The following is a 14,235-nucleotide window of genomic DNA, read 5'->3' as shown; positions in this document are numbered from 1 at the left end:
GCAGCTACTGAACAGTTCACACACTCCAGAGCGCTCAGCATTCAGAGAAACTCCATGGAGTTTATCAAAGAGGCCCCGGCCAGCTCAGCTGGTAGAGCATGAGACTCTCAGTCTCAAGGTAGAGGGTTCATGTCCCACACTGGGCGCCACCTTCCTGTGGGCTCTACACCTTCCTGTGGGCTCTCCACCTTCCTGTGGGCTCTCCACCTTCCTGTGGGCTCTCCACCTGCAGGAAGGTTCTTAATGGGTCAATGTGATCTGGGTGACGGTGCTCAGACTGACACCACCACCACCCGGGAACGGATAAGAGGGAGAAGATGGATGGATGGATGCTGCAGGGAGCGAATGCTGTCAGGCTGTTTCAGGCATCACCACGCTTCACTACTAATCCACATGCTCAGTTACTAACTTCACCAATACAGGTGGTTCTTGATATTCTTGAAGATTCATTGGAGCCAAAAAGACGTTCCAGGAATATGAGGAACGGCCCATTCCAGAACCATCTTCAGATGCATCAGGTTGCATTAAGAATGTCAGGAAGGAACTCAGGAACTCATCCTGATGTGGAAATGCACCTTTAAGCGGGGGGGGTGGGGGGGGCAATACCAAGGAGAGGCTGCAAGGACACTGGCGTTTGTTCAAAAGTGAATTCTCTTTGTCTTAAATGTTGTTTGTTGACTCTTAACTGTGCGTCAAGTCAGTTGGTGATTATTAGTCCCTGAACCAACTTCATGAGTTCTATTGTGTTTTATTAACAGGGAACTCAGACAAATGCGAGCATGTCTGAGAAAAATAAGGAGAAACAGGGATTAAGGGGTTAAATCTGACTCCTGGAAAAGTATACACATCACATAATACACCAGTAGATACACTGAGCATTTTCATTTTGCTCTCGCATTTACCATTCTCCCATAAAGTTAATGTAAATATGAATTTGATATCAAAAAACAAAGCTATATAGAGAAAGACACGTAGAATAGAGTGAGGGACACAGAGGACGGCTTCACTGTTTGTCCAATGTGCTTTTGCTTAAAAATACAGGAAAATTCAGAGTTCGTGTTTCAAAATAAAATATGTGCACAGCAATTTAAAGTGTCCCTAAAAGATGTCACCATGTCAATGTGTGATATTAAAGTTCATTATGAGATTATGGTTCAACTCATGGTGAAAAGAAGTTAAACAAGTTAAATTTGGTTAAAACTAGACACTCCTTCTTGGTCCAGACTACGAGTCTCCGTGTGGCCACGCTTATAAAACAACTCGTGGACTTTGAATTTTGTTTTATGTAAAGTCACAACTTCTCTCAACCCGGGACCTCACACTCACAGAGGAAACGCTCTGCAGCCACATGTTCACGTTTTGAGTCTCAGAATTCAAACACACTTCAGTCCAAGTGTGTCTGTTCTGAAGTTCCAGGTTTGTGACTTGACTTGGTGTTTATTCTATATGTTCACAGGTTACCACTGATTCTGGAGGCAGGGGACAATTTGCTTTTCTTTACAGATGTTGATAATGTTAATTTTTCTTATGGATTATATTTTACAGGACTTGAATGATTGAACATGTGTTCAGCGCAGCAGTTAATCACTGTCATGAATTCAATGTTATATTGACATGTTTTGCTATCGTATAAGAAGAATGTAAACCAGGCCGTGTAAAGTGAGATCCTGTTTAGCATTAACAATGGTTTGTACCACACAAAAATGTTTTGGTGTTTGATGTTGAATTTGATTGAATAAAAACCTAATGTTAAAAATCACATTTTTCCAGTGTCATTCTTACGCTAACGATTTTCCGAGGTCATTGTTTTGAGGTGTGACCTTTCTAAATCATTATTTTCTAGCAGTCATCATGTTCTATATCATCACATTCTATACTCGGAATTTTACAGGAATAAGCTGTTTATGAAGATTACAGTAGCAACTGTAAAATAACAGTATAATGGATCCAATAAAGCTGACAGTACTATACTGTAATGCTCATACTCTAAATTGCAGAATACTGTAATATATTTTACAGTAATATACTGTTGTTGTACAACGCAGTAGGTTTTACTGTAGAATAACAGTGCAATGCCGGCACCTTGAGCTGAAGATTCGTGTGTAACGATGAGAAGTTCTTCCCCGAGTCTCAGATTTGGTTTCCTTCAACTACAAATCAAACATTGCGGCTCTCAGCTGAAACATCTGGTAAAAAAACTACCTGTGTATTCAGGCAGTGGAGAAAAAGGCGGAGCTTATCTGAGATTGATGGATTTCACAACCAATCAGGAGAGAGAATTTTGTCCCACAGCCAATCAGAAGAGAGGAGCGTTTCTGCATTTTGATGCAGAAACGGAGGAAAAGAATTCAGCTTCACATTGGAGTAAATTTATTCCTGTGGCTATAAAGACATCTCTTCTGTGCTGCTGTTGATTCACTGAATGTGTTGATTCATGCGGGGTGAATCGTTATCGTTCCTCAATACAGACAGAATACCCTCTCCTGATTTTACTGGCTCGTGGTACTTTCCTAGTGTAACCTTTCTACCTTCACCAACGGAAGTTGGCCAAGAAGGTTATGTGTTCATCTACAAGTATTTGTTAATTGGTATGTATGTATGTATGTATGTATGTATGTATGTATGTATGTATGTATGTATGTATGTATGTATGTATGAAATCTTGTGGGTGTTTGCCAGAGCCGGTTCTTAAATGAGCTCCGCCAAAGAACCGGTGGTTTTTCCCCCGTTAACGGAGCCGGTCAGAGACTCGTCACCGCGTCACTCCAAAACGTGACACGTCACTGATTTCACCAATTTAGCGCTGACGGCGCTCGTACAAGAACCAGGAGACGGACTGGTTGTGTGTGATGGAGTTCCTTTTTGACATTTGTGCCTAAACTATTCACGGATCTGCCCATGTTAAACTCATTCCTCCACCCTTGCCCGTGACGTCATCCACGGGGTTAAGGAGAAGTGGATAGGAGGGAGTATTTGGAAGCACCCCTTGAGTCGGTCTGATTTGACCACGCCCCCTCTCGCTGACGACGTCAGCTGTCATTGTTGACCAATCAGCAGCAGGTTCAACAGAAAAAAGTTGGGTGGAAAAAAAAACAAAAAAACGTTTTTATGGTTCAATTCATGATCCGGCTTTAAAAGCCGTGTCACCCGTGAACCGCACACGAGCAGGCGGAGGGACTGAGCCGCTCCGCTTCCCGAACTGAGCAGCGGAAAAGGACGAAACGGACCGAACCGAGGAGACGGACGGTCGTCCGCTGCTGACGTCTGCAGACTCTCAGTCCGGGACCAGGACCAGGACCAGGACCAGGACCAGGACCAGGACCAGGACCAGGACCAGCACTCCTGTCCGACCTCACAAGTTTTAATCGGAAGTTCGTCTCAGGAAGATTGTTGGAAGTGCGCAGAGATGTCGGAGACCAGCAACAACATTCCCAGTGAGAAGTCGGAAAAAGAAAGAGGAATTCCAAATGGAGGCAATCCTCCTAAAACGAAAGAGGTTAGTCACATCACACACACACACACACACACACACACACACACACACACACACACACACACACACACACACACACACACACACACACACACACACACACACACACACACACACACACACAGAGAATTGTCCCTGAAGTTTATTATTGTTTATTTCTTGCACATGACAGCAGACCTTTCATGAACTCTGAGCTCATAAAGTTGTTAATGAATGAAGAAACGTCCTCATTTTGCTGTTTAAACACAATCGAGTCACATTGTCACTATAAAATCTGGAGCTCTGGGAACTTTGATGACACAGTCCATTAAAATCACAATAAACAACCGTTTAAGCAGTTTTATCCTCTTTTAGAGGCCCTGTGAAGTTTCTACACCGCAGGATCCATAGTCACGTGACATTCTGGTGCCCAGCTGTCATTCAAATAAACAGGCCACTTTAGAAATAATAAAATAATAATAATCCCAACATGGAAAGGAAAACTGAACAAGAATGCATACATGTAACTGTAAACATGAGACACCCAGAGGAGGACAATACACACATATCACTACCACAGCATTCAGTCTGAGTAAAACTTAATTAATCAAAGATAAAGAAAAAGAACCCTGGTGATTCCACAGACATGAAGAGTCATCCAGTAAATGGAGACCCCGAACATATTAAAACAAAATGCTCCATGTTTTATGAAATCTCTTCGCTGAACCATTGGTTACACATCTAATCGTCTCCATTTTAATAAAGTGCAGAATATCCTTGAGACATGCAACATGAGAGGGAGGAGCGGGTGATTCCCAACCTAGTAAAATCTGTCGTCTTGCCAGGAGCGTCACAAATGCCGCCAGGTCTGCTTTATGTTTTGGAAGCTGTAGGTCAGGAGAGGGAATGTTAAAGCAAACTGTTAGAGCAGATGGTCTGATGGGGACCTCTGAACTTTTAGAAATAATATGTCTGTCCAAAATGGAATTAAAGAAGGGCAGAACCAAAACATGTGACTGTATGAAGCTGGTGCTTGATGACACCTGTCACAGGTGGGATCGATATTTCCATAAATGTTGGCTCATCTGACTTTAGTGAACTGAGTACGATGGACAGTTTTACATTGAATCAGACCGTGTCTGGAACCGAATGAAGAGGAGTGGATTCTACGCCTCCCACCGGTCATCAGAAATCACTTCCCAGAGGTCCTCCTCCCATTTAACCTTCATGTTTTCTACAGACGAGGGCTGCAATGAGGAGACGAGGGCTGCAATGAGGAGATGAGGGCACACAGTACAGAGAGAGAACCCTTTACACGGTGCGAGGGTTTTAGGAGTGGATCTACAGGAGTGGGGGCATCTGGGTTTCTATTTCTGAGAAAGCTACGAATTTGCAGATATTTAAAGAAATGTGTTTTACAAAGAGCATATTTTCTAGATGGTTGTTCAGACGAGGCCGTTGCATTACCGATATAAAGGTCTTTCAGTGATGTGATACCGAGGAATGAAAACCTGTCTCCATCAAGGAAGCCGGGTTGGCTGTGATCGGAGCTGATGAGGAAAATGACTGCAGTTTCAAAGTGGCGTTTAAACTGATTCCAGATCCTGAGTGTTGATTTAACAATAATGTTTTTAGAGTAAGTAGAAAGAGGAACATTTAAAGGAGCATGCGCCAGAGCTGATCCTGAAGCTGGAGTAAAGGAGGAATTCTCCAAGACGAACCACACTGGAGGTGAGGGGGAGGAATGAGATTGGGCCCACTGCTGCAAGACTCTGAGGTTGACCGCCCAGAAGTAGAACCTGAAATATGGTAGAGCGAGGCCTCCTAAAGATTTTGGTCTTTGCAGTAAGACTCTGCCAACTCTAGGACCTTTCTTGTTCCAGATGAACTCCGACACTAAAGAGTCAGTTTTCTGAAAAAATTATTGAGGCAGAAAAATAAGTAAGCATTGAAACAGATTGAGAATTTTGGTAGAGTGTTCATCCTGCGGTTAAGGACAAGGGTCGTAAGGACCAACAAAGTCTTTGCATATTTTATCTAGTAGTGGTAAGAAGAATCTAAATGAATTCAAACAGATACTCCAATATATCTGTGAAGTAGACACCCAGATCTGTGAAGCAGAGAACTGTAACTTTGAATGGCAAGATGTGCAGGGGAAGATTCCGAGCTTTTATGTTTAATGGGAAGAGTTCGCTTTTTCCAAATTAAGTTTGTAGGCTGAGATTTTTCCAAAAGACCTTACGGCAGGTGTGCCCAACCTCGGTCCTCGAGGGTCCCTGTCCTGCATGTTTTAGCTCCTCCCAGTTGCAACCAGCCGGATTGCAATGAGGGGCTCGTTATTGGGCTTTTTCACAACCTTGGTGATGACATCATCGTTAGATACAGGTATGCTGAAACAGGGAGGAACTAAAACATGCAGGACAGGGGTCCTCCAGGACCGGGGTTGGGCACCCCTGCCTTAAGGTCTGAAGAATCGCTGGAATGGAAACGGACAGGTTAGATACATATAAAAGCAAATCATCGGCATATAACGAGATTCTTTGCTCAACACCAGTTATGCAAGGGTTGGATCTAAGTGAAACGGCTAGCGGCGCAATTGCAATCGCAAAAAGAAGTGGGCTGCTGATGAGTAGAGCGGGACAAAGGGAAGTATTTAGAGTAGGTGCTATTACTTCTGATGCGGGCAGTAGGAGAGCAGTAGAGCAGTTTCACCCATCTGATAAAAGTTTCACCAAATCCAAATCTCTCTAAGGTGTGGAAACGATCGCCCCGCTCTACCCGCTCAAAGGCCTTCTCTGCATCCAGTGAAATCACAGCTTCTGACTCTAAGATGTGGAGGGATTGTACATGATATTAAAGAGGCGCCTAATGTTAGAAAATGAGTGTCTATTTTGTATAAAACCTGTCTGGTCATCTTATAGGACGGCAGCTCCCACAAAGGAGAGGGTCCTTTGGCTTTTTTAGAATCAGTGAAATTATAGCCTGAGTGTGTGTGGCAGATTTGTAAGGATTCGTTGAACATGTCCATGAGGAGTGGTGCTAACTTGGTGAAAAATGTCCTATAAAATCCCACGGGGCAACCATCCGGGCCGGGCATTTACCTGACGGCATAGCACGTGTTGCTTTATGGAGCTCTGCTATAGAGAGAGGCTCATCCAGTCTAGCAGCAAACTCAGATCTAATCTTAAGAATGACAAGGGAAGTGAAACGATTAAGTGCCGTAGGATCATTGGATGGTTCAGCAGTATAAAAGGAGCTATAGAATTAAACCGTTCATTAATTAGTTTGGGGTCGTGGTTATACCTGATGGGGATAACAGAAACTTTCAATACAGATTTGTAGTTTCTTCTCTCGAGGAGGAGTAGGCAGTATGAAACACTTCTAATTGAGTTTGGTTTGAGCTTTTTCTTTCACGTTTTGGTGTTGAGATAGTCCTCCTCCTGTCACAAGGTCTCAGTGAGCGTGAACTGGTCAGTTGTTGTGATATCTTCACTGCTTCTCCCGGAACATAACCATGCTACAGACTCAGGTAACATACACAGAGAGGCTGCGGTCCTCTGGACGATGCTGTAACAACCTTGTATTCGATTTTTACCGCACATTTAACAATTCAACCTTACTAAGCACGATGGACAGATATCCGTCACCCTCTCACCTCCAGTGGAAACCGGCCTCCTGCTAACATGGCTCTTTAGACCAGACTGGCCTTTGCCCTGTGCACGGCTCAGTCCCGATCCTGGTGGAGAGAGGGATGTTGGAATCCAGCTCCAAGGACCAAGTTGTGAGGAGAATTCTCCTAGTAAGAAACCTCAGGGAGACAGAATACACAGGAATCAGACTGAGAGCCATTTGAAGACAATTTTATTACATTATTCTTGTGAGAACAGACAATGTCACAGTACAACCCTTGCATGATTGTCACGGAGTTTATCACACAGCGCCTTCTTAAAGGCTGAAATGTTTTGAGAAAGATCCACTTGTTTCCTGCATTGTAGACTTTAGGTTACAAGAAGTAGCACAGAGGTTCCAAAAGTGCTGACACGGGTCATCCTTCAATCTCAGGCTGCAGAATTAGACCTCATTCTTTATGAGACAAAACAAGTTTCAGTTTCCCTTACAGCGTACTTTGAATTTTAGACTGGACAAAGACAGAAGCTCTGAACTTGGAAGCAAAATGTGCAGCATCAATAATCATTTGGACAGATGATAAGAAAAAATCCATGTTAAATTCTCTAATTCTTAAACGGCAACATTCCAACCTGTTACTCATTGTCAGACTCGTACTTAACTTGTGTTGTGGCACAAATGATGAATTAAATACATTGAAGTAAAAGTACTTTGTGTTGCAGGATTTGGAGCTGGCTGCCATCTTTGTGTCGGATGCTCAGTACAACAGAAACATCTGCTTCGACGCTTCGCCTCCTGCTGTCAGGTGAGGCTTCGTCTTCCACATGTTGGTCCACGACTGCAAGTTCTCATGTTACCTGCTTTCAGGAAAACATCACAGAATACAGCACAAACTCACAAACACCACTTTTTGTTTTTCACTTGTACTTCTAGAATAACTTTGTGATATATATCTATAAGTAGTGTGTGTGTGTGTTTTCAGGCTATATCTGCTCTACAACCACTGGCTCGCCAAGGTGCTCCTCTACTTCTTCATCTTGGTCAATCTGTCTCTGGCGTTCTTTGAGGAGCCGGCGGTCATCGCTTTACCCACATGGGTAAGATAGAAATACCTGTGCAACACACACCTATTGGTCTCTTATCATCTCAGTTTCTGCCCTGATGTGTGTGTGTGTGTGTGGTGACCTGATCTGCTGACAGCATGTTATCTTTGATTGTGTCTTCCAATCTGTGGTTTAACGCCATGATCATACAACCACATGCAGCATTTAGTCACCACCGCTTCACGACGACACACCACCTGATCTACTGGAGCCTCTCCAACTTATTGTGTTCACACGTGTGAAAGCTGATCTGCTAACACTGAGTTTGACAGACAAACACTCCAATAAAGCTCGTTTCAGTTGAGATCAGAGTAGAGATACATTTCTATAAAATACATAGGCGATGATCAGGGGTGGACTGGGGCAAACAATCAGCCCTGGCAGTTTTGGCTCCAACCGGCCCACAAATCTGCATATATATATATATATATATATATATATATATTTATTATTATAATGTTTTTTCCAGTACATATACACTCACTGGCCATTTCATTAGATACACTTGTCTAATGTAATCCAGTCAAATACATCAGCATTACCACTGATTCCACATTAACAAAGCTTTATCATTTTCAGTTTTTGTTGAAATTGTTGTAAAGGTTATAGTTTGACGTAGTGTTTGTTATTGAGGTTGTAATGGGTGGTGGTGGCATACTGGAGTGTAACGTGTAATTAAGTGTTCCTAATAACTTCTGCCCGTTGATGTATGTTAATGGCTTGAAGTTGGACAAAAGTAAAAGGAGCACACAGCTCAATATAATGCACTAAAGTACACCACCCCCATCCACAGAGACACGTGTGCCAAACTCAAGGCCCGCGGGCCAAATGTGGCCCGCCACGTTGTTTTGTGTGGCCCACGATCGGGACATCCCTAATATATATATATATATATATATATATATATATATAATTAGTAAAACCTGTGATGTAGTGACACCCTAAAATCCAAAGGCAAGTGTTCCCTGAAGACGGGTGTCCTCAAATTGTAGAACCAGTTGATATTGAATGAACCAAACACCAAATATGTTGTGGTTATTTAAAAGCTTCATCTTGAGTGGACCAGACTGGTAAAATATTACTATAATGACCTTTAATTTACACTTCAAACTTTGTATTTGTTGTAGTCACAGTGGATGTAATGAAATTTTTACAAGATCAAACAGTTAGTACTGAAAATGATTAGAATCTCAACATAAAGTCAATTTAATGAAACATTCTGGTGCAAAATACAATGAAATGTCAAAAAATCAAAAAAAACAACTTGTATAAATCCTTTATAACCTCCTTGCTTGGTGAGACCCGATTGGAGCCTCTTGGTCGGTTTTGGCCCCCGGGCCTTATTTTCTCTGCTGTAAAGGAAATGTGAAACCTTCGTGTGCGCAGAGGATGCGTGATGTCAAAATCGTTATCCACCCTGTACGTTATGGTACGCTCCGACACTCACTCACAAGTTTTGTGACGGCGGGACCTGTAGGCTCCGACTGCTCATGATCCAGAGCTACTGGACGGAGGATCTCCTCACACGCTTGTGTGAGGAGATCCTCCGTCTCCCCGTCTGAACAATCACAATTTAAATAAAATAAAGAGCCAGAGGCTCAGAACTCCTGAAGTGAAACATAAACTACTTTAGGAAAGGTGGAGAACGCCGGGGAACAGAAGTGGAGATAGTTTCGGGATCGTTCCGTTCCGTTATAGAACACGTATGGAAGTGAACCCAGAGTGGAGTATGGAGGCAATCGTGTATCACCTGTGGCCCCCGCACAGTCTGTGGACACGTAATGCTGAGATCATGGAGGGGCTGACGGAGAGGAGCTTCACCGCAGCACTGTGCTGTGGGGAAGTGGCGATTGTTCACATCTCAAAACTAATCTCCTGACACCACAACGTCAGAATATTCCAATAATCCGGTCCAGCCCAATTATTTTGGTCGTTTCAGTGTCGCTCGGCTGGAAATTTGCCAGGAAAACCTGTCTGTTGTGCTCATCAGGCAGGTTGTCCTCATTAAGGTGCGTTAACAGGTAAATATGTGTCTGTGCACAGTGACGTGTTCGCCCAGAGCAGGGTGTCGCTCTTACCGGGTCTGCCTGTCAGAGGTTCTATTGTATATGTATACACATGTGTATAATATATACACAATATATACTAAATTACATTTGACTTCAGGGGCCACATACAGTCCAGATTCATCTTGAGTGGGCCGGACTGTAAAAGAGTGTGTTAATAACCTTTAAATTTACAGTTTTCTTTGCTGTGGTCACAGTGTACGTGATGAAATTGTCTCGATTTTTGCAAGATCGTGCAGTTTCTACTGAAAATGACTATAATCTCAACATTAAGTGAATTTTATTGAAACATTCCGGTGCAAAATACAATGAAATGTCAAAAAACTCCTATAAATCCTATATAATCCCCTTACTTGGTGGTTTGTGGGACCAGGTTGGAACTTTTTGCGTCAAACTCCCCTGGTGTATTGAAATGAAAAGAGAAAGTTGAGCTGAGGGGAGTCACAGTGCAGCTGCACGAAGGGCTGCATGAAGAATAATCGCATCTCAAAATTAATAGCCGGACACCACCACCAAATATTCGGATAATCGGGTCCAGTCCAAGTGTTTTAGCTGTTTTAGTGTCCGCTCAGCTTGCCTCTGTCATTAACAGAAGTATTAATACTCAGGAAGGTCTTCCATGTTGCTTGACACTTGATTAAATCCAGAACACAACTCTCTTAATTCATTCATTTATTGATTAAATTTATACTCGGTAACCAACACGATTGAAATTGTAGTGCATTACATTACTTTTGGAAAAACATACTAAAAAAGTCAAAGTAATGGGTTTCGAAACGACTTAAAGTTTACAAAAAAGTATTCAACTACAGTAGTGTATGTAAATGTACTTGTGTTACCTTTCACCCCTGCATGACACATTGTCTAATTTAAATGTGAATAAATAATTTCATTTTCAGAGCAGATTCTCTTTCCAAAGGACTCTGATCTCTCAGCTGAAGGTCCAAACATTCAATTTAAACTAAAGAAAAATTTATTTGCTGAGCCAGCGAAATTCTCCTTTCACTTCAGATGAAAAACCTCCTCTTGGTACGATAACCAGGATTAAATCCAAAGGAAAATAGTGATTTTCACTCATTTACTTTTACTGATAACGTGTTGTTTTACGTGGAGCTTTAAGAATCGTACACATGGAAATCTGAAACTGGTAAAACCAATGGAAAGATGCTTTAAATTGGAGTTATGAAGCGTAAAATGTGTTGCATATTTGTTTATGTACAGTATTGCAAAAGTGTGTGTGTGTGTGTTGCACGGTGTTTTTCAGGGCACCATGCTGGTGGAGCTGCTCTGTCTGCTGGTTTACACCCTGCGACTCTTTCACTACGCCAAAGTGATTCCTCGAGACAAGTTCTGGAAAGACCCCAAGAACATCTGCATCATCGTCATCCTCATGGTAGGCGGCCTCTTCCTCAGTGGGTCATGGTCCCAGTCTCTCAGAACAAACCCATGGAGTCGAGAGGAGCTTCCTTCCTCTCGGAGAACAGAAATGTGCTGAGAGGACGTTGTGAGTGCTGTTGTGAAACCTGCTGCTGAGTCGGCACCTCTTCTCTGCTTCCTGGGAACAACACTTCTGTTAGCTCACTGCGTGTGAGTGTGAGTGCGTGTGTGCGAGTGTATGTGTGTGTGTGTGTGTGTGCGTGTGGAAGTTGAGAAACCTTCAGGATGGTTATTTTAAAAGTGTCCTTTCCAGTTCGGTTTGCATGTTTGTGTTTTTTTAAAAAGTCCACTTCAATCTTTCCCTGTTAGTTTTTGATCATGAGTCTTTCGTTCTGTTTGACAGGTTGTCTGCTTGTTTTGTGGAGTATTTGTTTAATATTCCTCCTGTTCTCTCAGCACTAAGGTGCATTAAATGACCCAGCCTTGTGTCTGTGCTTCAGTCTGGAGGTAGAAATAATGAAAACAGCGCCCTCTATTGCTTTTCTATAACTTTTTATACCGTTGCCACCCTGTGACTTGCCTCTGCCCTGTCGGTCTCCTACTCCTTCCTCTCAGCCTCCGTCATGGCTGCTGCTGTCGATGCCAACCTGCCTGCCAGTGTCCAGCGTGGACCCGCCGTCACTGTCATTGTTTCTAGGAGACGTTCAGGATGATGTAATGGAAATTGAGCAAAGACAGAGGCCACAAAATCTCTGGTTTGTAAATATCTGAAGAAATTGGACTTGGGAAGATAAAATTTCTGTGATAGTTCTTTAAATGAGGCAAACCTGTTCTCAGTGTAGCGCTTAGTTATTGCTCCTGTTCCTCTTCTTGACCAGATATCAAAAGCTTTATCAATCACTGATGGAGCAAACAAAAGGTTTCTTGATATTGGTGCTAAACAAGAGATCAGTAGCCCTCCGAAAGGAGACTTCCAGTGGCTGCTGGTACGAGAAGCACGTGTAACCTCCAGCTCTGTCTCAAAAGTCCAAATATCTGCAAATAATGCTTCCATTCAGAAACAAATACAACGCCCATTGCAGTTAAGGACTTCTTTAACATGTTGGGAACAAGATCCACAAGAGGTGAAACGTTTCAAGAAGACCACACGTCTAAAAAGAAAGACATGGATAGAGCCGTCTAACGCAGCTGTCCTGCTGGCTTTGGAAGAACAGGAGGATCGGTTGGCAAAGGAAGTTAATCTGGCCGTGAGGGAAGCTGTTGAGGATATGCTTGGCAGGGAAATTCCAACCCTAAAGACCATGATTGAATCAACTTAGCCGCGACTTTATTAACCGAGATGAAGCTAACAAAGCTCTGCAAGGGAAGGTGGTGGCTATGGCCGCTAACATGAGAGCGACTAACCGCGACGTGAATACCCTCCAGGCAGAGACGCTTAAGCTCCATCTAAAGATCGCAGAGATGGAAGACGGCTCACGGAGAGACAACGTCCGACTTGTCGGTCTGGCTGAATCAGCAGAAGGCGAAAATGCTACTCAGTTCCTCCAACAAAGTTTGCCGGTGTGGATTCCCTCCCTGGCGGGGGAGGGTATTGAAATCCAGCGGGCACGCCGCATTTACGCCTCTCAGGATAAACCGAACCGCCCCCGAACCCTCACCTTCCAGCTGCTCCGCTACCAAGACGGGGAGAGAATCTTTAACAGCGTCGGAGCACTCGCAACCCCGCCGATACATCAAACATCCAAAGAGGGGAGACGACAACATCCAGCCTGCTTCTTGTCCCGGACTACAGCAGGAGAGGAAAGCCTTTAATGGGACTGTGTACTTCTTTGAGGATGTCGACAAGGCCCAGGATTTCATGTCCACATTTGACCACACCTCGCACCCGTCACCTGAAAGATCAGCGCACCTCGCTCTCCTGACGCCACAGCGCCGGCTGACACAGACCAGCCTGTCACACCGGGATCTGGTTTTCAAACTGTTTCAGGCTGGTAAGTGCAGAAAACACCCCCACAGGTCAATGTGCCTGATATTTAATTAGTCTACATTCACACTGTTATTGCAACCACAGCAATTCTTTTTATAAGCTGGTACTATGGTTTCTAATAAGCTTTTGGAAATGCCAGATTACCAGCTCATAACCGGGGATGACTTCAACCAGGTGTGTGATGCAACTTCAGATAAATCAATACCTCTGCCTCCAAAGCTGGGATCACTCTCTGGCATTAATTCATTCATTTCCGATCTGAATCTTATCGACCCTTGGCACCTACGCAATCAAACTGTGATGAATTATACTTTCTTCTCTACCAGACATAAAACATACTCAAGAATCGACTACACGTTTGTGTCTGCTCACTTAAATCAGTGGATTAATTCCACTGATATACTCCCCATCATAATATCGCATCACTTCCCTGTGATATAGAACTTTCAAATCCAACAGAGCCTCTGTAATCATACACACAGGTGGCGCGTCAATACAACTCTACTTTTTTAAAACGCTTGAAAAATAATCTCTAAATATTTCTAGAAATGAACTCCACGACAGCCTCTTCACTTCAAATATTATAAAATATATTGTAAAATA

At 43.2% G+C, this 14,235-nt stretch overlaps 1 protein-coding gene across 1 annotated transcript in view; it reads left to right on the top strand.

The window, feature by feature from the left end:
• The first annotated feature begins 3,022 nt into the window (after nt 1-3,022).
• The window catches only part of tpcn3 (two pore segment channel 3), a 38,234-nt gene continuing 27,021 nt past the window's right edge, over nt 3,023-14,235 (top strand). Inside the window, exons 1-4 of the mRNA XM_080464273.1 lie at nt 3,023-3,496; nt 7,822-7,904; nt 8,082-8,196; nt 11,533-11,661. Of these exons, the coding sequence (XP_080320399.1) occupies nt 3,407-3,496; nt 7,822-7,904; nt 8,082-8,196; nt 11,533-11,661 (417 nt within the window). The 5' untranslated portion in view covers nt 3,023-3,406. The remainder of the gene's footprint in view (nt 3,497-7,821; nt 7,905-8,081; nt 8,197-11,532; nt 11,662-14,235) is intronic.

Source organism: Lipophrys pholis (assembly GCF_963383615.2).
Source record: "Lipophrys pholis genome assembly, chromosome: 5".
Taxonomy (NCBI): domain Eukaryota; kingdom Metazoa; phylum Chordata; class Actinopteri; order Blenniiformes; family Blenniidae; genus Lipophrys; species Lipophrys pholis.
This window is presented reverse-complemented; position numbering and strand designations above follow the sequence as displayed.